The 26979-nt window shown below is 40.0% G+C and overlaps 2 protein-coding genes across 2 annotated transcripts; one reads left to right on the top strand and one right to left on the bottom strand.

Annotated features, from left to right (window-relative positions):
- Positions 1-8846: 8846 nt before the first annotated feature.
- Positions 8847-15756, top strand: chgb (chromogranin B). The gene is made up of 5 exons (XM_036549279.1): positions 8847-9053; positions 9492-9538; positions 9693-9786; positions 11579-13215; positions 15350-15756. Exons 1-5 carry the CDS (start codon positions 9008-9010, stop codon positions 15431-15433), a joined length of 1908 nt encoding a protein of 635 aa, XP_036405172.1. The 5' UTR covers positions 8847-9007; the 3' UTR covers positions 15434-15756.
- Positions 15757-17694: 1938 nt separating this feature from the next.
- On the bottom strand, positions 17695-26336 carry trmt6 (tRNA methyltransferase 6). Its single transcript, XM_036550296.1, has 11 exons — positions 26090-26336; positions 25717-25847; positions 25266-25375; positions 25030-25121; positions 24523-24606; positions 22262-22386; positions 21544-21872; positions 21028-21113; positions 18841-18943; positions 18660-18746; positions 17695-18122 (listed from the first exon to the last, which is right to left on the bottom strand). The coding sequence occupies exons 1-11, from the start codon at positions 26200-26202 to the stop codon at positions 17964-17966; spliced, it is 1419 nt and encodes a 472-aa protein (XP_036406189.1). The 5' UTR covers positions 26203-26336; the 3' UTR covers positions 17695-17963.
- Between the last annotated feature and the right edge of the window lie 643 nt (positions 26337-26979).

The following is a 26979-nucleotide window of genomic DNA, read 5'->3' as shown; positions in this document are numbered from 1 at the left end:
TAGTTTGCACCTATTTTTATCTGTCATTTTCCCTCTTCATAGTTTTACATATTATATATTCAAAACAAATTTGCACCCTGACAGATACTGTTTTGACTGTAAGTAGGCCTGTACAGTACCACCCTTTCCCAAACTGAAATTTGAAGATCTCCATGACAATGGGTGTGCTGCCACTCTTTCTCTCAGTCCTGCCATGAAATGAAATGCATCCGCTTTCAGATTTCTCCCAAACTGTGTGCAGGTTATTCCGGGTCATCATAAATTAAACGTGTTGCCTACATTTTTCAAAACGTCCTCCTTTATATGATGAACCCTTCATTCACTCTTAATAAAATATTAATTAACATTGATAAATTATTGATTCTTTTGCAGGGCATGTTATTACTGTTGATTGTTTATTTTACAGTGAGTGTCTTAAAAGTAATACTCACCCCCATTTAAACGACTCATAAAAGCAAAAAAAAACATGAAAACACATGAATACCAGCTGATTCTATACAGGTGTTGTTCTGAAGTGGCATTTCTGGAATTTGTAAGGAGTGAGCAACACAAACTTTAAGACAAGCATTGCAAAAAAGTTGATAATGTTTTTAATAATGAATTACCTATTAATGATAAGTTAATGGGACATTGATACAGAGAGCTAGAAATCTATATCATTTTAAACATTGCTTTAATAAGTCCTGACCATGTACAATAAGCCAACAAGCCTATAAAAAACAACAATGTTTTTTATAAACTGACTGATTGAATGGCAAAATTATACAGATGGAAAGTAGATGAGTACAGTTTCTGCAAATGTAGTAGCAAGTAATGTGGCTGTCCTGTTTGATCCTGAGGGGGGTGGCCATTATTTAAAGACATTTTTCTCTCAGTGGGACAATTTACTAGGAAAATTGCTTTGGTAAAACCAAGAAACTTGGGGGACCTCTTTGTTTTTCAGATTAAGCAGGAGGAGTCCACTGGTGCATTAGCTGGTGACTTTATTAACTTTTAAAAAATAAAGTACATGGACAGAAATCCATGGGGATTGATTATAAATGAAAAGATATTTGGAAAACCATCAGGGCAGCATGCAATAAAATGTGTTTTACACAGAGCCGCATGTATATTTCATAGTGTGGAACTGATTTATGCTCAGAGTTCAAAATTACATACTTCAGATACTTAGAAAAATCTTCCTTTCACAGTGGAATATTTGAATGATTCGCTTTACATTTCACATCGAATATTAATCAGCTTTTTAACATGATAAAGAATAAACTCAAGAGAGATAAACTGTTACCGTGGAAATGCGGTGCTGCCATGGTTACTAAAATGCAAATAGATAGATGTTAATTGATAGTCTATTGTTGTTGCTTGTTTTTGAGATGATAATTAAAGCATTTTGTATTTAGCAACACAAATATGTAATATTATATAAATATTGCACCTAATTGCTCAAATGTAAACACATAAATCTTGGCTTTGCTCTAATGGGGGGTTATCTCTGCCCCCACCTGACACAATGGGATTTCCAGGGCTGTCTCTAGTCTGTATTCATAAAGCATTACTGCTCTCTTATAGCTATCATCCATTCACCTGTCTATTTATTTACATAACAACTGATTTGTCAAAATGTATTTTTATTACATATTTTTACCAAATGCTGGGTGAAATATGTTTTTCATGGGGAAAAAAAGACCATATGATGATAATGATACTACATTCAGAAAATCAGGCAGAATAGGTTTACAGGATGGTAAGGCTGCTGGCTTTCAGCTTTTATGCACTGAGCCAACAAATTCCTTCAAGAATGTTGAATGTGAAACATTTGCCCTATTTTCACATTACTGATGAGTCGGTGTTACTGAACAGTGATGAGATTTACGTAACATGGCTCCAGCTGTCTGTGACCCAGAAAGGTGTGTGGTTTTGTGACAGGGGTGTACTGGGAAAGAAATTCAGCCCTGGACTTATCCGTTAGGACCTGCCCGGGGGTGGGGGTGCTTGGGAATTAAAGTATATTTGGCTACGCTTCTCAAGTTCTGTCTACAACTGACACTGCCTCTTAATTAGTTAATGTGCATGGACTTTACAAATGATTATATTCTTCTGAATATACATCAAGTAGCAAGTTTTATATCATCGTGCTTAATGCAGCTAGCTAGCTAGCTAGGTACAACTTGGACATCAGCGGTCCTGAAGTTCCCTTTAACCCGCTAGGTAGCCAGCTAGCTTTCTTACCTCGATAACAGCACACAGCTAACATTGAAAACTTGTCTTGTTTTTTGACTTGTCCGATATGCCCAATGGCCAGTACACCACTGTTATGTGAACACTAACCGCCCAACAGACTCCTTAATTCAGACAAAGACTTACATGACAAGGCTGGAGAGCACGCCATGAAAACAGCTGTGGACAAATCAATCATATTATTTGTCTCTGAGACTTACCTAAAGGGCCCAGAAAGTAGTTTACAGTCTTTAGATGAATAACCTTCAGTTTTACCCAGTGTGTTAACTGAAAATGAAATGTAAGTTTTGTAACTATTGTAACTATTTATTGATCTTCTAAAAGTAATGAATTTTTAGGCTTTTGAGTGATGAGCCAGAAGACTAATACAATCTTATCCCATGCTGTTCAACAGATTCATTGAAGGCGTATGAAAGAAAAAAACAGCATAGATTAAATATAAGTTGTGCAGAGCCTCAGGAGATGCTATATGTGTGTGAATGCAATATTTGCACATATGGTGTCTAACAATTTTAAGGACAACATTCTTGCTAACATCACACTAATGTATATATAAGACCTAGTGATAATCTACAAGAGCAAGATAATTAGTATTTGTATGGTGGTTCACTTTCATTCAGAATGTAATTAAAATCCTTGTTACAATGAATAATAGAACTGTGATAGATGGTTATAAGGAACATTTTATGATATCATTATTGATTCATTGCATCCATCACATCGAATTGCATGTGAACCGAGGGGACATGTATGGTAGCCATTTGGAGACATAGCATAGAACAAAAAAATGAAAATATTAAAATCCCAGTAACACCCTTATCTGCCTACAATGCTGGGTAAAATAAAAAGGGATACTTCATCTGCAGCTCGTTGGCTGGGCTGAACATGCCAAATTAACTCCTGAAGTACGAGGATGCATTTTGGCATTTTAGTTGGTAATTTAGTTTCCCTGACAACTGCACAGAGCAGTGAGGAAGTGGAAAAAATGCACATTAATATGCGCAAATATCACAGGGCATATGTGAGGCCCTGTACTGGTAGCTTAAGGCCACTGAGGCCAGTGTGACAGCTGTTGCTTTCATCAGAGTTTCGAAATTGAAGCAGAGAGGCTGTTGTGAGGAAAATTGGAGGACATTCGTCGCTGTTACCTTTGATAAGGTTTGCTGGAAAACCAAACAAAACAAAAAAAAATGCTCATATGCCTCTCTTTGTGATTAAAAAATATAATCCTGTTAGTTTTGACTCAGAAGAGTGCTGTGTCAGAGCACAGATCAAAGCTCAAAAGCTTTTTCGAGCACTAATTTTTTATTCCTCTGGCTCTTATTTTATTCCAGCACACAAACGACCTTTGATAAAAGACAAATAATCGCATGTCCAAAGGCCTTGAGGGCAGCCTTCTTTTCAGTGGTAAAGGTCCATTTAAATATTTTCTGCTCTTTTTTTTCTGCCACTGCGATGCTTTAAAGCTTGTGCTGCTCTTTATGACTCAATGAAATATTAATACTTAATAGGGCCCTGAACATTCAGAGCATGATGCCTGTATAATTCATTGCACTCAGCTTTCGAGATTCAGAGCTGGAAAACAAAGCTGTAGCCAGCCTGAAATGGAATACCGAACTGCAGTGAAATGCTTCCCACTGCGTTTCTTTGGACGCTGAAGTGGAGGAAATCAACACTTGATTGATGGAATGACTTGACATGCACCCTGTGACGGAAACAAGATTTAATTTGTAGCCACCATGTAAAAAATGCAAAACTGCTGAGGGTAATCACAAAGTAACATACAAATACGTACATCGCTGTCATCAAATTAGATCTGTTGTAATCCTAAACAGATTTTGCTATGCAAAAACACTGATGTGTACAAGATCAGTGATGTGTATTCTGTTAATTATAATTCAGTAATAACTTCAAAATAGTTGAGAGATTAATTTGCTTCTGCTAATACAAGTAAAATTACAATTTTAGTAAATCATGTGTTAACAACCAATCACAGCTTTGCAGTACTTTACCTTGCTGTGGGTCAGCTGCATTTGCATGTCTGCTTTGGAGTCCAGCATGTGGTCTGGAAATATGCAATAAGATAAATTAGCTGTTGGAGCGCCAATATCATTGGCTGGGCTGTATTAATGAGTATCATTTCTCTCGTCTGTCTTAGACTAACCCACCTTGCTCCGGAGTTACAGCACTACCCTGCTCCTCTGTCATATCGGCCTGAAAACCTACTCATGCAGCACACCCCGGAGTCTCCGCTGTAAATACCGCTGCCAAGACATCAAAGACTGCCCGCCACTGTAACCTCCTCAGCAACACGGGCTGGCAGGAAGCTGCAGTTGGAGTCTGACCCACTTTTCTCATTTTCATGCCTTAAACTTGTATCTGAAGGATTATCTTTAGCTCTTTGTTTTGGGCGGTTATAAGGTCCGTAGAGCATTTTAGCCCAACTGAGGGCAGTTTTGATAGGTACAGGTCAGTGTAGGGCTTAGGAAAATCTTAGCCATATGGGTAGACTGAATGTATCTTTCATATATGTGCATTTATTATCATTTTTGCAGGTTAGTCTTACACTGACTCTACAACAACGGGGGGGGGGGGGGGGGTGCTCTTTCACATTGCATTCAGAAAAGAGAACATTATTGTCTGAAAGTGTATTAAGAGCATTAAAAAATACAGAAATGGCTTTTGGGTGGGTTGGAAGGTCATTCAAATATCTGGATGCCTTGCAACTGAAATTCAAGTTCAATATGTGTCCTTGGGATCTTGAAGGAAGTTCTGCAAGAATTACCACTGTCATCCTGAATCAACAATAATAGAGAGCACACATGCAGATATATTTAGGAAGGAACTGAAGCCAATAAAGTTAATGTCTTTTCTAGAGGGTAAACCACTGTAGTTCAGAATACATCACACAGTAATGGTTTTTCTAATGACACTCAAGAACAAAACTGCCAAGGCTATTATAAACAACACCACTCCATATGCCCTAATTCAAACAGTGTCCTGCAACACACTGACTAATAATTACAAGCTGTACAATATATAAATTGTTCAAATATTTCAATATTCCATACAAATATTAACTATGCTGATAGGCTGGTTGGATATTTGTAAATATAGATCCTTCCTTCTTTAAAACTCAAGACAGGCCTCTGAAGTAGGCCATTTAAAAAAAATAAAATATTTCCATATTTTAGATATTAGGACTTTTAAGAAGTTCACTCATTACATATAATGAAGGCAGCTGCTTTCTCCCTTCAAGGTGGTGCTGCATATTTAATGCAATTCTGCTGAAGGCTCTGTGGTATTTTCACAGCATCGGGTTTACATCAATAGCCCGTGAATTATTTAACTGTGTCTTACGTAACACCCTTCACCCAAAAATACCCATTGAGGAGTGTAACTGAGGGGTGTGAAATCTGTTGAGTATGAAACGTGAGTCTCCCAAGGGGTCGTGATTTCTCTTGGCTAATCCCGACTGTTAAAACCCTTCATTAAGTGGCCTTTGATATTCCAGTTTGGTTTGGTCCTTTGAGTATCTCCTCCTCCCTGCTGATACAATTGTTTGTAACTTGAAACTGTTGGAGTGATGATGCCAAGAAAATCTTCAAAGCAAAGACTCTGACAAATGCATTTAAGAAAACCCTCAAGGCTCATCTGTCGTGACCAAACCTTTTACCGTATATCAATACCAATACCAATACTGTGGTACCATACATACCATTACGCACTGTATATTGCTGTCTTACTCTCTTGTGCTGGCCAGAAGCAGATGGGCTCCCCCTCTGACCCGGGTTCTGTTCAAGGTTTCTTCCTATTGGTCAGGGAGTTTTTCCTTGCCACTGTTGCCTTTGGCTTGCTCTGAGGGGCTATCAGGCCTGGAATATCAATGTAAAGCTGCTTTGTGACAACTCATGTTGTAAAAAGCGCTATATGATTAAAACTGAATTGAATTGAATAGAATTGAATGCCAATACCATCTTACCATACATATTTTCAATAACAAAATACATGCAGTGAATAAAAAATAGTTGACTGATTATTACATTACATGGGCAATGAGTTTTGGCTAAATATAAGATATGTGCTACTGTTTTTTAATAATTCAGAATATTATTTTTACACTCATGACATTCTAGTGTTATTTTAATATTCAGCAATTAAAGGCATTAATAAAATCTATGCCACTGAACTATTTTCAAGTCTTTCTGTTGCAAAGAAGTCAGCCAGACTGTAGTCATATCTGTGTGCCTTTTAAATGTTTGAATATCTGAGACATTTACCCAAATTGCTGTGATTCTCTTGCGGCATCAAGGGGGAACTATACTACACCGACCCTATAAAGAGAACCACAAAGATTTCAAGAATGCATTTTAAATTTTAATAGTAGTTCATGTTCACAGACATGGAGAAAGTGCATTTGGCACTCACACCTGCCATTAGCGCTTACAGTTACATGAACACATGTGGGTGTATACATAGAGAGAATAACTAATGAGTCACAGCCAGAAACCTTTTCATTATCACTTAACCATCAGATATCCCCTTGATGTGACATAAGTTTCTTTAATACTTGCACCCCATGTATATGAAAAGACTTATTTTGGGATTGAGTGCATCCTGGCTATCAGTCCATATTTCTCGTGCTGCACATCATCATTGCAAAGGTCAATGCATAAAGAAAACCTTAAATGCACTTTATGAAGATAGGGCAGTCTCACATTTGGACTAACTGGAATAATTTCATTGTATTCCCTTTAATGATGGTATCATTTGTTGCAACAGGCAATAAGAACAGCCAAAAAAGTGTGGATGACACAACTCTTTATATCTCATCACTTCACTAAAAACACAGGCTCCAAGGAGAGGGAGGGATGTTGCACAGCAACGGCGCAGATACTGATGAAAATCAATGCAACAGCATGACTGTAGGAGAGAAGCCGGAGAATTGGACTGGAGTACAGAAAACTGCAGGCCCACTGTTGCGCATTTCAGCAAGGTGCTTATCCAATGTTGCTTCATTACATGCAGTCAGGTATATAAGTGTAGAATGCGAAAGTTATGTGTGTCACCTTGGATAGTGGTGTCTGTTCAGCAAATCCAATTAATAACGTAGAGGATCTTTTGTAGAATCACACAAGCCTGATAAAGACGTTATGGATCTGCAACTGCTTTTTCTATTACTTCAAATTCAGCTCCTTTAGCATGTCAACAAATAATCTAACTCTGCTTGGAGTTTGAATTCACAACCAGCACCTGTTTATGAGAAATGACACTGAACTCTAAATTCAGGAAATACGATATAAAACTACTGTTTCATTGTCTGTCACAAAATGTTAATGTAAGTTGGAGATAATCTCTATTTTAAACAATCCTGAGTTCCCTTCTCAGGTAGCAATTTACTGAAATTTTAAGATTTTTTTCCAAAAGTAACGGGGCCAACAGTTTACCATGTGATTGAATCCTCAATGAGGCCCATAGAAACTATGATTGAATTACAAAGGCATGGAAGAGACCATTGTTTTTGATTTACAAGCAATTTATATGCTTCTAGTATCTAGTACATCTCAGATGTACTGTCTTTCTATTTCATGCATTTTATAGCCCATTTATTCTGTCTGAATTTTTACCAGGGAAATGTGGTTTGAGTATCTCACTCAGCTGCTGTGTGTTTAGAAATCTGATTGATCCATCCAATTACACTTTTTGAACATTATTATTCTAAATATGCACATTTCAGTGGGCCTGTGGATGACACTGGTGACAGAAATTGTCTGCTTCACATAGGAGCCAAGTAATTTTGCCGATGGCAGTGTAGAAAGCCCAGAGAGTTGACCTCTAAAGATATAAAACTCAATGAAAGTTTTTGGTTGAGTATACCGAGGATTTTTTAAACAGCCTTGCACATTAAAGACCGTTGATTTACCTTTTGCTCGACATGTCCTACAAATATTTTTCCTGGGATTAATTTACAAAAGCGTCACTTTGTTTTTTTTTTATCCAGAAACCCTAAAATACATTTCAAATGCTAATTAGATCTAAATTAATTAACACTTGTCAAGAAAACCTGTGAGGATTATCTTTTCAAAGACCTCTCATAGATGCCAAAGTCAGTATAATATTTATATTACAGTACAATCGGCAATACTTGTATAAAAGGATACATGATATGATCATTTTGCTTCTGCTTGACAGTAATCATCATTTTTTGTCATATTTTTAATCAATACCATGCTAGCTGAATCCACGATGCTTCCCAAACTGTTTTCCACATGTATCCGTATTAAATTAGGCTATGTCTTCGATTTTTTTTTTAGCTCAAACTTGATGCACCCCCCAGCACTATCAAAATATTGAAAATAACGGATCAAAAACGCTTCTTTAGGCAAAATCCCAAATAAAATAATGTCCTGGTAAACGTATGAGCATACTTCTGCAAAAAGACTATAGCCTACTACTCTTAAGCGATGAAGACTTTATCATGGAAAGTCATTTTCTCGGTTGGGGTATCATGACGCAGGCTCGGGGTATTGAGGACGTCTCCCACGCCTCCTCAATCTTGAAACTGTTTTTTTGTGCCTCCCCTTTTTATACCGGAGCAGAATGATCCAGTCTGCCGTAGTGCGCTGAGCTGAGAAACCCGCTCGGCTCTGACACACTACGGGCGAGGACTTGGCGTCGATGAGTTTTGTTTCAAGTTGCCCTTTCTTTTTTTAATCAGTATTACTATCTTGTACAGTTGCGAAAAGGACAACTGATCAGCATATTTTCCATTATGAAACTTACGTTTCTTGTTGCTTTGGCGGTTTCTTTCGTCGCAGGTAGGCAAATGTTATTCGGTACGACGAGGTTTTGAGAGGGGAGACAGGCATTTCAGGACCGTGGACAGCAGCCGTGCGAAGAAGAGCTATATCGTCGGGTGGGAAAGGGATTCTTTCAAGTGGGAGTTTTATTCAGTGTTCAGACGTGTAACCAAAATGAATTAGTTACTCTGTCTTTTCCTTTTAACGTTCACATATGGTAAAAATATTAAATCATTCGGGAAAAATACAGGTTGTTTATAACGATACATTAAACGAATCTCCAAGCTACTCTTGATTTGCACTGAGTTTACCATGATTGCTTTCTTGATCTATTTGAAAGAAGAGCCTGCTACACGTAGCGGCACTGATAATTGCAGACATATATCTGCATGCTTTACGTGGGTGTCATACCGTCTTGATACCGTTTAAAATATTTCAATATTCTTACGTTTCCAGATAATTTATCTCTTCCTGCTGGGGTAGAGACGAAGAGGGAGGATTTGGTACGTGTTTTTCGATAACCAGAAAATGAAGATGCTTGCCCTTCTCTCCGACACAGATCTGCTACTTAAATTAATACGATTCACCAAAAAGTTACACACTATTGTTGCAGAAATAGAAAAGTCCAAGGAAAATAAGCAGAGCCTTTAATTTCAGGTGACACGCTGTATCGTTGAGGTCCTGTCGAAGGCACTGTCCAAACCAAACACTCCGCCGGTGGATCCAGAATGCAAAGACATTCTGAAAGCAGGTAAGTTCAGTATAGTCCAGCATTTGCTAACCTCTTGATGGAAACTGACATGAGAACTTTGATTGGGCTAAATCTGCGTACACCTTTGGAAAAAGTCTTCTGTGCAAGTTATCAGGCGGAGTCTTTAAAACATATTCCCACTCCTCCCATTGATATTGCATCTCCCTGCCGTCGTTTTCTTTTGCGTATATTTAGTGGTCATTCATTCTGGCGCGGCTGTTTGATTGCATTTACGTTTAACAGAGCTTTCGTTATACATGCTGGGTAACATTACACGAACAACTAGCGGCAGGACATGTAACGATTTATTGAATTCGTCCCGTTGCATTGTACACCTCTAGATTGCTGCGTTCGATTCAGACTAAATTGCCGAGATTTTGACTGCATTGTAGTGATGCTGAGATTCTGAATCGAAATGCTCGTGACATGTTTAAATGAAACAAAACAGAGATTCTCGCACATGGTTACGTACTATCAGGCATAGTAAAATCTATGACTTCACGTACTGTAAATACTTTAACACAACATATATGATCGGTACACATGACTATGACTATCAACAGCACAATGTACTCATCCAAAACGTGAATTTTCTGAAGGAATGTGGGGCGTATAGGCTGATGGCGTCTTGCGTTATATATTAAAAGTATAATAAATATATGTACCTATCATGCTGAATGTTAAATTCCAGATCAAATTAAATTCAACACACTTTGCTCTTTTTCATTGCATCCTCAATCTTGTACAAACCTATAGATCTTCCAAAAGCTGATATATAACATGAAAAATGTGGGTTTTCTAGGCAAAGTATTTTCTTTTAAAGTTATTTCCTGTGTTCAGTCTATTGGAAAATATGCAGCAATACCCCCTCCCAGGTAAACAGGTTCCTACTTCATGATTATGTGTAAATGAGCTGGGTGTTATTGCTGTCAGGAGCTAGAGTTGCAGGAAGGTAGTTTTGAAGGGGGACTGATTGCCATTCTGGGCAGTCCTTGCACTGCGGTGAGCTGATGAGGTGTCATCAGACTTGTTTTAATATTGTGCTGCTGGCAAAGTCCTTTGTGAAAAGGCAAATACATATCTCTGAACTTTAATGAAAACATATCCACAAAAAAACTCAAGTCAATCGCTTGCAATAGGCTCTCAAACCCCAAGACATCCCAAAATAATTCATCCCTTGTTATACAAAGCAAAAGCAAAAAATGAGCAGTAATTCTCCCATCAAAGTAAGCCTATGAAAGGTGATATGCTGCTTGCTTCATTAGTCTAGACAGCTACAGTCTAACAATGATCTCACCTACCAGAATGGCAAGAAATGAAAACTATTAAGTGCTGACTGCTGACTCGAATATTAAACAGCAGCATGTCACAGTCAACAGAGTTAAAAATATCTTTTTTTGGGAAAAACACAGGTGAATTTCACACATGTAGTGTGTGACTGTTGGGTTTCCCTGAAGGGGTGTAGCTCTTCAGGAGTAATAACAGACTATGACTTACACAATTGCAAGGTCATTAGGGCAGCTGACAGAATGTTTGAAAAGCTCTGACACCACTGGCCGAACTTTCACGAAGTTTAATTGCAGTGGCATCAGATGTAGGCTCAGATGAGGAGGTTTTGCCTGAGGCAGTGAGTAGGAAGCATTGTGAGAGACTGCACACTGTCTTACATTAGTCAGAAATCCAAAACAGACCTGGCCAAAAACAGAAAACAGATTGAGTTTTCTTCAGAGCTTTTGGAAACTGGTCATTTTACTCAATTTGCTTTTGAATGATCCTGACTGTTTATCTGTAGGCTCAAAACATGGAACGGAAGAGAAGAAGAGTGGTGAAGAGGTGGTGCGTCCTGAGGAAGATCAAAGCCAGGAACCCGAAGAGGAAGTCAAAAGGCACGTGGAGGAACCTGACCTCAGGGAGGGGGACAAAGAGGAGGCCGAGAACCTGAAAGACCTCCTGAAGACAGAGGAGGAGAAACGACAAATCCATGAGGACAAAATGACAGAGGGGGAGCAGCACCATCACCTAGTGGACAGAAGCCACCATGTAGACAGTGCAGAGGATGAGGGGGAGGTGTCTAAGCGAAACCACCACAGCGGGTCAGAGCACAGCATGAGGGTGGGGGAGGGACCAGGAGAGGAGTGGGACCATGAGACTCAAGAGAAGAGATCTGATGAGTCGGAGGAGAGCGAGGAGAGAGAGAAACGCATTTGGAAGCCCTCTCATAGATATCACCAAAAAAAGCACAGGCGGAGTGGAGATTCCTTGGAGGATGAGTCAGAGGACCTGAACTCTGAAGAGAAGAGGTCTGAGGAGTCAGAAGAGAGTGAAGAGCGAGAGAAACGAATTTGGAAGCCCTCTCATAGATATCACCACAAAAAGCACAGACGGAGTATTTTTTTTGAGCATGAACCAGAGGATCTTAACTCCGAAGAGAGGAGGCCTGAAGAGCTGGAGGAGAGCGAAGAGATAGATAAGCGCATTTGGAAACCCACTCACAGGTACCACCATAAAAAGCACAGGCGGAGCGGAGACTCTTTGGACGAAGAGTCAGAGGAATTGAACTCAGAGGAGAAGAGGTCTGAATTTTCAGAGGAGAGTGAAGAGAGAGAAAAAAGGATTCAGAAACCCTCTCACAGGCACCACCACAAAAAGCCCAGACGGAGTGGAGAACCTTCTGATGAAGAGTCAGAGGAGCTCACTTCCCAAGAGAAGAGATCTGAGGAGTCGGAGGAGAGCGAGGAGAGACACAAACGCATTTGGAAACCCTCTCATAGATACCACCACAAAAAGCACAGGCGGAATGAAGATTCATTGGACGAAGAGGAGAAGAGGAGCCAATCGGATGAAAGCGAGGAGGAAGAGAGGGATGAGGAAAAACGACACCACGACGAGGAGGTCTCCAAACGGCACAGCCTGGAGGAAGAGGAAGACGAGCTGGAAAAGAGGCATCACCTGTCAGAAAAGAGACACCACGCTGGTGAGGAGGCGAAGAGGCACCACGAGGACGAGAAACGTCACGACGATGACGAGGAGGAGGAAGATGAGAGGGAGGCAGCTATGAGGTACCTCCTGGCCAAAAAGAGTAAAGAAGCGGAACCGCACCTCCTGAGTGAGGAGGAGACGTATGAAAAGAGGTCCCCTTGGGAGTACCGGGGCTACTATCACCCCGCCTGGTGGAAACGTGCTGTTCTGAGGGGGGGAGGACAGGAGACAGAGGAGGACAGGAGGCAGGCGGAGGGGGACTGGTGGAGCAGGAGACTGGACAGCGCGGAGGCTCTCCCCCAGCGCCTCCAGGAGAAGAGACCGTATCCAGCCAACAAAATGGACGAGCTCGCCAAATTCCTCAACTACAAGAGAGCCGAGTTTAACGGCCTGTCGGAGCCGGAGGAGGAAAAGAGGACTCTTCATAAGAGACCTCTCACTCCAGAGGAGGTAATGTAGTAGAGATGTAAAAAAAAAAAAAAAATCACATTCATTAACCTGTTTTAAACAGCATATTCAGTCATTCATTATTACCCATATGCTTGACAGACACTCTCATTCAGGGCAGCTTGCTCACATTATTTCAGGAGTATCCAAGTATACAGAAATATTTGTTTTTACTCTGTTCCCTGACCAATATGGTACACTGTACACTTAAGCATTGGATCTGGTATGAAATACGACAGAACCATGCTGGCCATGAACAACACGTTACAAAATAGATATTAGATGTTTTAAGTGAGTGTTGCATTTCAGTCCTTACACATCATTACAAATATGATATATATCGCTAGATATTAACAGAAAACATGGAGAGAGAGTTTAAAATTGCAGTACTTGCTTAACTTTGATACTCGAAGATCTAAGCAAAGTACTTAAGGTTATATTGAATGTCTCCCTTTGTGGCATACACTTTTCACACTGAACCATTTAGCACAGAGTGTTACGGTTGTAACAGATTTTTCATTAAGAAATAAACCCTGCAAGCACAGATGGTTTCAAATAATCTGAAACCTTTCATCATTTCACTTTCAATCTTTCAAAACAGAATTTCATTTAACACCATACCTTCAGGCCCTGTAGATATATCACAGTTACTATAGTGGTAGAATTTCAACCAGAAGAACACCAGAAGTAAATACCCAATCCTGTCTCTTTATTTGAGAATATTCATCTGTCTTTGGGATATGAAGTTTTTAATTGCTCTCTTGAGCAATTAAATCATATAAATAAACATAATAACAATTCTAAAACAGTGCCAATAACATACCGCATGCATAATTTATGTTCACCATGTTTTCAATATCAAGTGCTTTCTAAATTTTTATTTTTTTATTTTTCAATGTCTTCCATAAGTTCTTGCAAGTGTACATCTACATGGACATAAAAAGTTTGTAGATAAACTTAATGCCTTTTTTCTTGGGGGAAGCCGTACGGTTTGTTTTGACGGATACTTACATACTGAACATAAATCAATCCGTAATGAAGTATCTTCCCTGGCTTATTTAGCAAGCAGTACCTCCGAGATCATAAACTTTGTGAAAATATTGCGGTGGGAATTACATACCTTCTGCTGCCAGGCGTAAGGCAGCAGCAACTTCAATAATGTCTTGAGCTTGAACCATCCGTCCTCCAGTGATGTGGGCTATAAAACTGTGCTGCGTTCTGTGGGAGAATGCAAGCCTGAAATCTGTGCACAGGCCCATTCGAAAGCAGCAGGCACTGCAACAAGATGGTTCTCATTTACCCCTCCAGCCATTTTCAGATATTGAACATTTTCATCAGAGCGGAAGACAACAGGTAGACGACGTCTGAAAATGCTCATAGTTAAAGCTCCTCCGAATTTTCAATTTCCCTTATGTGGGTGTTTGATTAATTGCAGCATCAAAGCCCAACTCAGAATTAAAGTGCAAACATGGAGAGGGTGTGCCAGAGGCCAGACTAACTGACAGCTGTCATATTGTTGCTGGAATAAAGGTGCCAGCAGTGAGAGGACTGCGTCAATCAGCCAGGAGCGATACGGCTCTGCTTCATTGCCTGCGTGACTGCACCAGGCTCCTGTAATTACATTGCACTGCCACAAGTTCCACTGGGAATGGCAGTTTGCAGATCTCTCCAGTCGGAACATAGCGCTGCTTTTATTCTGCTTTTATTCTGTTCTCACTTCTAAGTAAACTTTCAGTCACAGGGATAGCCTGTACCCTCATAGCGAGGAGCGAAAATGAGTGATTCTTTCTTGTGTAGCCAAGGATTCACACATTAACACTTTACCAAAGGGACTTGGGGCAGTGGGCCTAATTGACCATCCATTCATTTTCCGGAGGACCACAGTCAGATGTAGTCTTGTATGTTGCTGTAGAATTAATTGATGTCTAATTAAAGAAGTTTGACCCATGGGGTCAAGCAGAAATGCCCATTTAGAAAGATTTCACATGCTTTGCTGTACTGTACATTCAACCCTGGGTTTACTGCCCATGAAAGAGGAATAATTAGAATGGGATTCAAACCGATACAATACGTCATTCTGTCTTCATAACAAACTTTGTGTTTTTTTTTTTTTTTTTTTTTTTGCTTGTCCCTGCAGGAAAAGGAGCTGGAGAACCTAGCTGCCATGGACATGGAGCTGCAGAAAATAGCAGAGAAGATTCATGAGACCCGGAGAGACTGAACCGCGACACAAAGATACCATTCCAGAGCTAGAGAACTTAGTGAGAACTACAGGCGCCATCTAACTCGCGGACATGTTGATCTTCAGTTTAAAGAAAATTGAATGCATAAAAATAAAAAAATAAAGTCTTGTTCCTGATGCACTGGAGTAAATATTTGTATTTGTGCAATTTTAAAAAAGATAACTGGCATGGGAATTATTTAGAATTAAATAGATACTTATAAGAAAAAAAGTGTTTTGCTTATGTGTTAATTCTGAATGATTGTTTTGTGTTCTTGACAGATCATTGTTTTTCTGGTCTTTGCCTTTGCAGTCAATAAAAAATATTTATTCTGGGACCAAAACTATTCTCCCTCTGAGGATACTGCTTTCACACAATTCAGTGTTACACTTGCCAAACATTTTTAAAGTGAGAGAATTCACAATACCTCTCCTCATTCTTTGAAACACTATCATTAACAATCTGCTTCTAATAAAGCGAAAAAAATCTAAAGGCAACAATTACAAAATGCGTCAAATGTGAGATTGTTAAGAGCTGCATCAATTATGGCAACAGGCATGTTTGAAATCTCTTAGTAACAAGTGAGCTGAGCAAGAAGAAACCTTAATAGTAAATGACAAAATTCAACCTAACCTGACTTCTGGCAGTCATATATTTAATGAACTTTAATAAAACAAAATTGAATTCAAGGCTTGTTCGTAATGATCAAACCACCAATGAAACACCCCGAGAGCAAGTATTCACCTGACGCTTTATTTCGTCTAGCTGTTGGTAATTGTTGCTGACGCAAATTAAACTAGATCAATTAAATTTAATTTTATTAGCATACAACACTTTCAACACTTATGATTACACTCCATAACATTTTATTGTGAAATGGAATGCATGCTTTGTACAAGACTTGTTCCATAGATATCTAGGTTTGATATTCAAAACATAAAGACTTGGAAAAAAAGCACTGAGCCAGCACATTGTAGCAGGTCAGCCTACAGACTACATTACATTACATTAATTTAGCATATGCTCAGAGCCACTTCCAGAGCAACTTCCAGCACTAGAGAGCAGAGCTAGACTAATGATGTTAAAAATCCAGCTGCAACTGTGATACATGGATAATCTGTGATAACCACAATTAGTCTATCCTACCAAGTCATGGAACACTCCACCTGACCGCGGGAAAATGGTGAAACTATGGATGTTACCATGTATGGTTTACATCAGACCACTTCTGTGGCCAGCACAGAGCCCCAGCTCCAACCCGATAAAACTTCTTTGGAATGAACTGGAAAACAGAATAAGGGCAAGGACAAGATGGCCGTTCTCGGCAGTGGAGTTTTCTAATGCTTTAAAAGACTGGCGCATAATGACATCATCTTTCAGCCAGAAATTAGCAGCCTTCTACAAGGCATTTAAGCAGCGATTAAGGCCAGAGACAGGCCAACATGCTATTAATTTAATAAACACATATTTTATTCATAACTACCCATGTGCTGTGAGTTTTGGACCGTACAAAGCTTCAGAGGTATTTTCATTTAACAGAGTATAAACAAGAGGCTTCTACCATCTATAATTAATCTGCACACAAAACTTTTACCCCCTTGAAACTGATGTCTGTACTTCTTAAAACTTTTTTTCTTTCACGCTTTGAAATGCTTACTGACTGAAACGTCATGTGTGGAGGGAATCTGCAGACTACACTTCACTGTATTTGTTTAGTTTTGGGGACAGTGTACAGAGGGGAAAACGAACCACCCCTTAAAAATCCAGAATTTAAATCAGGAATGACTTTGATGTCATTTTGAACACCCAATGCTCTTTAAATATTGGATGAATGGAACTAGAAAGACATTACAAGAAATCTGTGTAAAAGAAGAAACTGCATCAGGAGGTGTAAAGAAAACCAATCGTACATGTTACTATTGCACAGTCTATGCGAACCGTGACAGATGCACAACCTAAGGCAGACGCTCTACAAGACACTCTGAATCAGAATCTGAACAAGTGTAAAATTTACTACCCATCTAACCTCGGTGAAAATGCCAGATTCTTTCACTTAAAATGATTAAAGAGTAACAACTTGCTTGTCCGTGTTTCCTTTGGTGCAAAATTTACCAATTACCAAGCGTCAGTAACCACTAACAGTAGTGTCTCAATGCCACATTCCCTGAAGGCTTCAAGTGCATTGAAAACATAACTTCACATAACACGCTCTAGGAAAACAATTTTTTCCATATCATTTATTGAAAAGTCTATACATCGCTGGGTTTGTAATTCACTGTACAGGCCTGCCATAATGAAACATTTAGTTTTCTGCTTGGCACTTGCTGTAAAATAAAATGAAAAATAAACTCCTAAACTGTTTGGATGATTGAAAGTTCAGTTAGAAGCAGCTTAAGTGGGCGAAACAGGCTCTCTGTATCGTCTTCCTTCCCACTCGCATCTCAAAGTAAAACAGAATTTGGTTCTTTCGGCATCGTTCCAGAAAAATAACAATATTAACTATTAAAAAACCTAGACTGTCTTGTGATATTAGCCTTCGGTCTCCGCTAGTTTTCTTTTGAGAGAAGGCTCCTCTGCTCTTTGTGAGCCGGAGGGCTGGGAGGCTTCGGCCATGACGGTGGTCCCTGACAGAAGATAGCCTCCTCCTCCACTCATCAGTAACACAGGGTGTGTCCTGTTGGGCAGCACCTGCAACACAATCACGCAGCAGGGGGGTCAAAGGTCACCTGCATACTCCTAACAGCTCTGTGACTGCAACGAGCAACACCCACGTTCTTCTGAACTTGGGGAGGAACTTCTCCTACCTCTGGCATTCACAAATTTAGTTCAGCATCAAATAAACACTAGAAAAAAAACTGGCATCGACAGTGCCTACCAACGAGTGCCATATGAGATCCTTCTCACTGGCACTTTTATATATGAATGACTGGAGAATTCTGCAATAAACACAGATTGATGCCAGTGATTCAAATGGGAATTTTCTCCGTACCTAGCGGGGGTGCATTGCAAAAACAACGTTTGCATGCATCAAGCCCCATCATTTACAGGTGTCATTATCGTTTCCAGCACAGAGAAGGCAAACTATTACAGTCCGATAAGCAGAAACACTGTAAACCCACAAGCGGCTCTTCGTGACTTACTTAACAGGACAAAATTTCTCCGCGCAGCAATCAGAATCAGATGGGCGGCGGGACGATTAAATCGAAGGCGAGGGGTGGAAATTACCTGGTAATGTCTGAGCCAGGTCTCCGAGAGCCGGAGGTTGATGGCGCCACCTTGTTCCCTGAGCTTGGTGTAGCACTCAATCAGCGGCTGCAGATCGGGGAGCGAGAGAGAGAGCAGAGTTCAGTGACAATCCCTGAAGAAAATCACAGTCACAGCACGAGTGGAGGGAAATGAAAATGACCTCTCTGTACTGGCAGAACACCACGAAGGGGCGAGACGGGGCCACGAATTTCAGCAGGCCCAGGAGAACGGGGCAGGGATGGAGGCGACTGGCAATCACCAACCTGGAGAACAGAAATGGCAGAAATAAAAAGAACATGCATATACATTTTATATATATATATATATATATATATATATATATATATATATATATATATATATATATATATATATATATACACTGCGTAAAGCAAAGCCATATTGTTCAGTTCACAAATAACGAATTTTAATGAAGAAAACACAAGGGCCACACCCACTCAAATCTTTGTAACTGCCGTTCTGTAAATCCTCACTTTTCATTTCAAGCAGAAAACAGTGATCCAATATGCATTTTCTGTTAAATTGTTTGCTCCTATTTAATTAGGGGTATAAATACATATGGGTATTTATGTTGTGTAATCGTGTAAACCAACCTATCCTGAACCCACACAAACACAAACGTGTGCACGCATACAGGCACTCAGTTACTCTTTATGAACGTACATGTAGTCCACTGTAATGTGTGCCGTTTCGCACTTGTGTTATGTAATGTGCTATGTAATGTCACCTGTCATATTTTGCAATAAAACCTGACTAACAAAATCAATCAGCATCTATGACAACACTGTCACGGTTTGTCTACTACAGCTCACTGCTGACTTTACACCTCTGTTCTCCTCGTATTCCCGACACAGTCTGCGTCACAACAGATGAGATCAAGGTAACCGACCACACCTGGTGTGCTCATCCAAGGGAATGAGCTGCCAATCACATCTAAAAAGTCTCACACATTTGGAAGGACCGCAGTGCAGTAATGTTACACAACACCTCCATCACCAGCGAGGGAATTTGGATGCTATATCTGTACTGCACAGCCTACACTGGTGAAGCAGGTTCTTAGCTAGCAGTCCCATGTGGTCCGATGTTCTGAGTCAGTGTTGGGAGGGAGGGGATCAAAGTTGGCTTATTCTTCTTTAGTTAACTTTGGCTCCAGTTCAAAAGCGTCAAAGTAAAATAAGACAAAGTGAGAAACTGTGTAAAAAAAAAAAAGCAAAGCTGACTGGGAAGTATAAATTATCAAAAACATGATGTAACCATCCTGCTGTTGTCTTTGAAATAAAAACTTTGAAAACCCTCTCTTCCTCTCTGGAGTCTGTAGTGTTCATCTGAAGAAATCAATTTTTTAAATTTCTGGCATCAAATAACTTATGTCTCACTGCCAGGTAAGATTCAGAGTAAGTACCTTTTTATATTCATATTCTATGAAATCTCTTTACTGGCCTTCGGTTATTCCTCGCCTTGATTACAGTAATACTCTCTCTGCTGGCCTTCCTCCCTAGGCTCTTCATCATCTTCAGTTAATGAAGAATTCTGATGCTTGACTTGTCTGCTTCTTTCCTCTCCTCTCACCCCACTCCACAGCTTAATTCTACCCATGGTTCACACCTTCAGTTAGTGCTCCCGTTTCTAAGAGCGTGTTCTCATATACAGCTCTAAGTTGCATTCCATGCTGACTTCTAATTCAGGGACAGCACTGAAGCATGATTTTTTTGCATAATGCTAGTACACAAGGCACAACTGAAATTGAAAATGACCAACTTCTAGCTTAAGTTAATTGTGTGGTATAATTCCTTCTCTATACATAAAACAAAACCAAACCTCACGTCCTCACTTGATTTATCTGAAGACCGTGACATCATAGACATGAAGAGGTGGGGTGAATTTATCTGCCCCGCCTCCTCTTCAAAGCTAACAGTGCTTTTCTTCCCCACATATGCCAGTGAGTTTGAAGACGAGAGACCAACTGGAGTTCCCTTTTAAACAAAGTGCATATGTGAATACTACTTGAATCTTAGTCTTTCTTCTCTCACTCTCTCCTGTGGTGAAATAAAGTACTGCAGGCTCTCACTGCTCTTTATGAATCTTAAATATAATTTCTAAATCCCCCCTCCTTCTTGACTCTCATGTTCCTTATTAATAACTACAAATCCTTCACTGACTTTGCCAAATGTAGTGTTATCAAAGATTTCCTTTGCTGTCCTGCTTATGCTAACGTGTACCATCTTATGAATTCAAACTAACTTCCACAATGCTATAGAACAACATCGATAACAATAACACTAATCTCAGTCATAATCACAACCATAATCATAATAATCTCACTGACCCATCAGCATCTCTCCCCTGTAACAGAGCGGCAGCTGCAGACAATTTCTTCCTCTTCTCTGCCATCTTCACCTTCTTCTCCTGGGCCTGTGGAACAGGATCATTATGGTGAGAACGAGGCATCTGGACACTGTATGAAACTGTTCCAGCATTAAAAAAAATTAAAAGGCCAGGGTACATTAAAAGTACTGCAAACCATCACATCAAATTTCCATACACTATTAATGGCCCCAGCAGCCTTCATTTTCTAGAACTACCAATCTTACATGAGAACTTTACAGAGACATTTGTAATAAACTGTTGGCTACACCATGTTTGGACATTATATCTGTATGTATATTATAGTATGCAGAGTTTATACAATCATATACTATATGTACACCATAATTCAATATATATTCAATTATAATTACAATTCAGTAATCACAATAAATACTTTAACCGACCCTGGATTTTTCAGTAAGCAACGGAACAGGTGTCGGTTACGTTAAAGAGAGAGAATGATACTCCGGCCTACTTTATCTTCCCTGCGTCTGTCCCTCTCCTCCCTCTCCTTCCCTGGCCCCTCTGGGCTGGTGTCCATGCTCTCTGCCTCCGGGCTCCCCTCCTCCCCCTCCATCGCCGCGGGGTTTGCCGGGACAGCCCCGGGGGCGTCCCCCGGCCCCGCGTCCGCCTCCTCGCCTTTCCCCTCTGCGTCCAGCGACAGCTTCCCCGCCAGCAGGGCGTTCACTTTGCAGAGGGGGAACTCGTGCAGCGTTTGGTGGAAGCGCTCGGGGAAGCCGAAGCTCTCGGTGGCGGCCCGCACCGGGCCTCCCCCCGGGTACATCTGGATCACGGAGCCGTGGCCTGAAACGGGAGAATGGGACATGCTCGTTAGAACACAAAACCACCTGTCAGGGTACTAAAAGAGTGCCGTTTCATCATGCAGCGATGTTGACTGTAAGAAAAGTGTGAGCTTGAATCCCATCCATGAAAATTAAGACATATATACTTTCATCAAACCTTCCTTTCAAAGCTTAACAGCACATAAATTTCAGTCTATTCTTTGTGCACCACTTGTCAAGGACTCAAAGCGCTGGAACTGTCAGTTTTTTTAAGCACCCAATTATCTGAATGTTTAGTTAGGGGCACACTCCTACAGTGACTTGAACGTGACTAACAATGTTGTACTTTTTTTATAAATTAGCCACACAAAGGTTTTACAATCTTGTGTAATATGTTTTGTGTTCTAGTACCTCCCATTCGCTCCATGACTGCCCCTAATACCAGACCAGCACAAGTCTCAAACACGATCATCTTGGTCCCCGCGTGGACATTCCCCAGGGTGAGCATCTGGGCCAGGCTGTCATAACGCAGGTGACTGCGGAGGGAGGGGAGAGACATCAGAAACACAGACAGTCCTATGTGTGATGCTCCAAACTCTGCTGCACCAGTCTGTCCAACACTACGAGAAATTATGAACAGGAAACAGGCCAAGGCAAGGAAGGACAAACAGAGATGAGCAGAAAAACTGATATTCATCTGAAACAAAATAAATAAGGAAAATGGGTGTTCATAGAAGAAAGGGTCTTAAAGGACACAAACAATATGCATTTGAATGCTGCTGGTTTATTTGCTATACGAGAACCAAAGCACGACTTGTTAATGTTACCGAATTAAAAAGCCTTTATACATTTGTTACATTACCTTAACTAAAAAAATAAACTCAAATGAGTCACTACCTTGACCAAGGAGTACCTTGGATTTCCCTGTAACTTTCTAGAAAATAAAGAAGGTACTTAGAAGCACATCATTTCACTCAGAAGTGGTAAAGCCATAACTCCTAATGCTTAACTCTCAGCTGCTGAACTCAAAAACAGCACTTCAGTGTAATGTATTCAGTACAGCTGGATAGCTATATCCAGCAAAGTAAAAGATTTTGTGAAGTACATGGCTGTCAGCCAAGCGCAATGAGAGATGCTCCTGAGGAACGATCCCTGAATATCAATGAGCGCTGAGTCAGATTGTGACAGGGAAGCCGTATCTCACATCCTGAGAGGGCTGATATTTCAACAGGCTCCATGTTTTCAACAAAAGGCAGGATATTAAGAGTACAATTCATATTCCTTATCAGGGGTGTAAATACCGTTTTTAATAAATTTTGGTTCCCACAGGCCCAATATTTTATGCGTGGGTTTTTTCAAGGACGCTGAATGGTGCTTTTTTTCATGCATCGGTCTTGCTACACCAAACAGATAAGGACCTAAGGGACCCCAATATAAACAAAACACGTTACATCCAAACATACCACACTATTACAATATCAGCTAAGGATAATAACAAATAAAACACCGCCAAAAGACAGCCACACAATAAATTCTGGGTGTGCAATGGTTAAAAAAAAAAAGGTCTGATAGTCATAAAAGTATGAAGTACTTCAAAGCCATGAATACAAAATCTCTTGAAAAGCAGTTTAGGATACATCTAATACATCTATACAATTTTCATCAATTACATCAAATGTACTTACGACAAGATTAAATATATTTTTTAACATAGGCAGCATCACCGTCTCCTATTTTTCCACACCAATTACACATCAATTGACTTGTGGGTATAATTACTAGCGTTATTTCCTGTTAGTTTTACAGACAAGATCTTCAATTACTTTGATCTTTATGGAAATCAGCCAGTGGAGGTATGTGCTCAGACCTTGCTAGAATCAGTTTCTCAGTTCGTTATGGCCACTGCTTACAGTGCACTCCATCCGGCCCCCTGCTGACAGCATTTAAACTGAATTTTCGAGCAGTGAGATAAGCACGTTTGCAATTCTGGCTTTAGTATATTCTATTCCAATGAACCGCTGTTCTCATTTTTCACCAGGAAAGGCAGAAGTGCTCACCCACTGTGCAAGCAGGGACAACCTGATCACAGCAATCAGTAGATAACTGTCACTTTAATGTTCCAGCCAGCCGTGAGCGTACACCACCTAGTTAATCACTTAGATAAATCAAGGACGAACTACTCAATACTTTAACAAAGGAGCAGATATTTCTCTAATTAGAGCCTTTTGCCATCCAGATTATTCAAGATGTCAGCCATACATACTTTAAAAGAAATCGCTTGGTTATGTCTGGAGGCACAAAGCTTCTAGTTAATGTCAGCTTGTAATAGCTTTGATACGGGGTTGAAGCAGAGCTATTCTACATCACATGGTTATGTTACCTGCCAGAATAACAGTGGAAAAGCACACCTAACTAGGATCCCTCTGTCAAACCAAGTCAAACAACTAGCTCCTTCAGTCAATTATCGAGAGACTGAGAAGATCAGCTAATTTGAAAAGTACCTGTCCAATTCTTGTTTTTTTTTTTCCCTTCTAAAGCAACTCACACCCTATACCTTGAAAGCTATAGTGAAGCTTGATATAACAGGATTCAACAATATTTTTCATATTAATGTATTATATTGTATTAAAAAATTAATTGTAATGCAGTTCTCCATATTAAACATGACATACCAGATTTTCCCAGGTTCCCTGCCATGATACATCTGTGCTAGGATGCGAGTAGAAGGCTTCAGTATTGTTACGATATTTTCATACCTGTGGGAACACCAGACGTGCAAAAACCATCATTATTTGTGAGGAAACTCTTATTCAACATACATGTCATTAGGGCAAAATATTGAAAAATCACAGGTGCAGTTAAAAAACATAGCCACACAACACCCAGTAACATTCTAATTGATCATCAAGCTAAAAAGGGCTAGAATAAAGGCATACAACAGTAATTGCTTTAGTGACTAACACAATACTCTGCTAAAACTACATTACTCTGTATGAGATTTCACTCATTGCTAGAAATGATCATATACTAGAATCTAAAACAAAAATGTATCATGCGTCTAAAATGAAACCAATGTCAAGTGACTTTGACAAACTTAAATTTTTAAGTAAATATTAATTTCTTCTGCAAAATACATGATATTAAAAATACCACCAGTGCAAAATACCTAGTTAACTCACTTTTTCTTTTTCTTCTTGATGTATTTCTCCTGAGCAAATTCTGTTTTATCCCTGAAGGTTGTGCTGTTTTCGACCAGCTGCTGTACAATTTCCTGAGGAGAGGGACCAGAGAGAATATGCCTACTCGCCTGCACGTCTACATACATACAGGCTAACGCCAAACTCCTGTCAGCTCAATGTATAAAATAAGGCAAAAACCACTTTACGGAGCCATGACCTTGTTGTCCAACACTTACTTGTCCCTTAAGTCCTTGTCCTTTTAACGTTTCTATGTCATCTCTGGTGAGTTTCTGCGATCTTCCATCGTCCACGATGTTCCTGTTATCCGTCCCTGCCTCTTTGATCTCTGTGCAGAAGACAGATCAATGCAAAGTGAAACACCGAGCTGCTATTACAGGGCCTTAACATTCATAGCTGTAACCACTGCCATACGACGAACATGGGTACATATATTACAGTTAAATAACCCATGCTTCTCACAGTTCACAACTGAGAATAGGTTACAAAATTTACAGAGCACTCCTGAAACATCCCACACCAGATAGGGTAGGGATGTTTCAGCGTAGGGTATGGAACTACAAATCCACGTCCGTTTCACGTTAAGGGGAAACTGAAACTCGTATTTTCAAATTCAATACCAATAGAAAATATAGCTGGACAGCAAGCTAGATTGCAAACTGAAGTTACCTGCTGAACACTCGTTATGTTTTGGTTTTAGCGGCTGTAGTGTTCCACCTGAGGCAACTTCAAATGTGGTTCCGTAAAGCTCCCCAATCGCATTGTCAAGGAGGAACCACTGCTTTTCGAAAATGACTTTCCTGCGCGTTAAAACAAGCGAAAATAGTTAACAGCAAATCAATCGACACGCAATGTTTGTTAGCCGTTAATTACTGCAGCATTAGCTACTGGCTAGTTAGCTATTTCAGAGGACGCCCTTATCCACGGCAACTAAGCTAGCTAGGTGGCTAACGTTGCATATATTTGCACATATTACCAATATACACATCTGGATGCTAACATCAGCTAGACAGGTATCAAAACATACTGGAAAGCTGACTACCTCTTCTTTTGTATTTGCGCTGCTTTGAAAACATCCCCTCTTTTCAATACCACGCAATCGCCTTCTTTGATCGTAAACTGTGCGTCAGTTACATCATCCCCATTATTCGCCATTCTAAACCGACAACTAACTCGCTGGCTAGCGAACTTTATTTTTTATACCCCCTATTATATACACCAAAACCCCATGTAGAGCCCGGCTAACATATGTCTCCCTTTAAAATGGACGTTTGAGTAGCTCTCTTCCCCACGTGTGCCAGCGCTTCCCTGTGAAATAAGGAAGAATAATCAATCACAGATCTGCGAGGGCACTCGCCTTCACCGAAAATAGAGAAACAGCGAAAGCTGAAAACGTCTGCGATTGGCTTCTTTGCGCTCGAATACGCACCTTATCCAATAGAAGTAGTTCATACTGAGTTTTAGTTGCTAAAATCATCGCCTCAACCCGTACCAGGGAAAATCGATCACAGAAATACACGTTGACGCTTCAGTGTTATCATAGTAACCCCGTCAGCTCGCAAAAGGTAATTAATTCGCATGTAGAAATAATATATTCGGTCTTAGTCAGTACACCCACATTTATACAAAAATGATTGATTATCAGATCAATGTGTTGGCTTGCTAAAGGATTTTTAAACCATCTGCGATATAATCAAACCCTTACTGCCCTGGGTGGTTAAATCCTTTAAACGTTTGTTTGGGCGAGTTACATACTGAATATTACTCAGTATGTAAAAACTCAGTATTTCTCAGTACGTAAAAATATTAATACACCATATCATCTCTCTGCACTTATAAACCTTTCTATAGAGTGGCAGTTCATACTGTCTGATATGTATTCATAATAGCCACTCTCGCTTGTGTCTCCAGCCTGACAACTCACCTGGTGAC

This window comes from Megalops cyprinoides, chromosome 17 (assembly GCF_013368585.1).
Source record: "Megalops cyprinoides isolate fMegCyp1 chromosome 17, fMegCyp1.pri, whole genome shotgun sequence".
Taxonomy (NCBI): domain Eukaryota; kingdom Metazoa; phylum Chordata; class Actinopteri; order Elopiformes; family Megalopidae; genus Megalops; species Megalops cyprinoides.
This window is presented reverse-complemented; position numbering and strand designations above follow the sequence as displayed.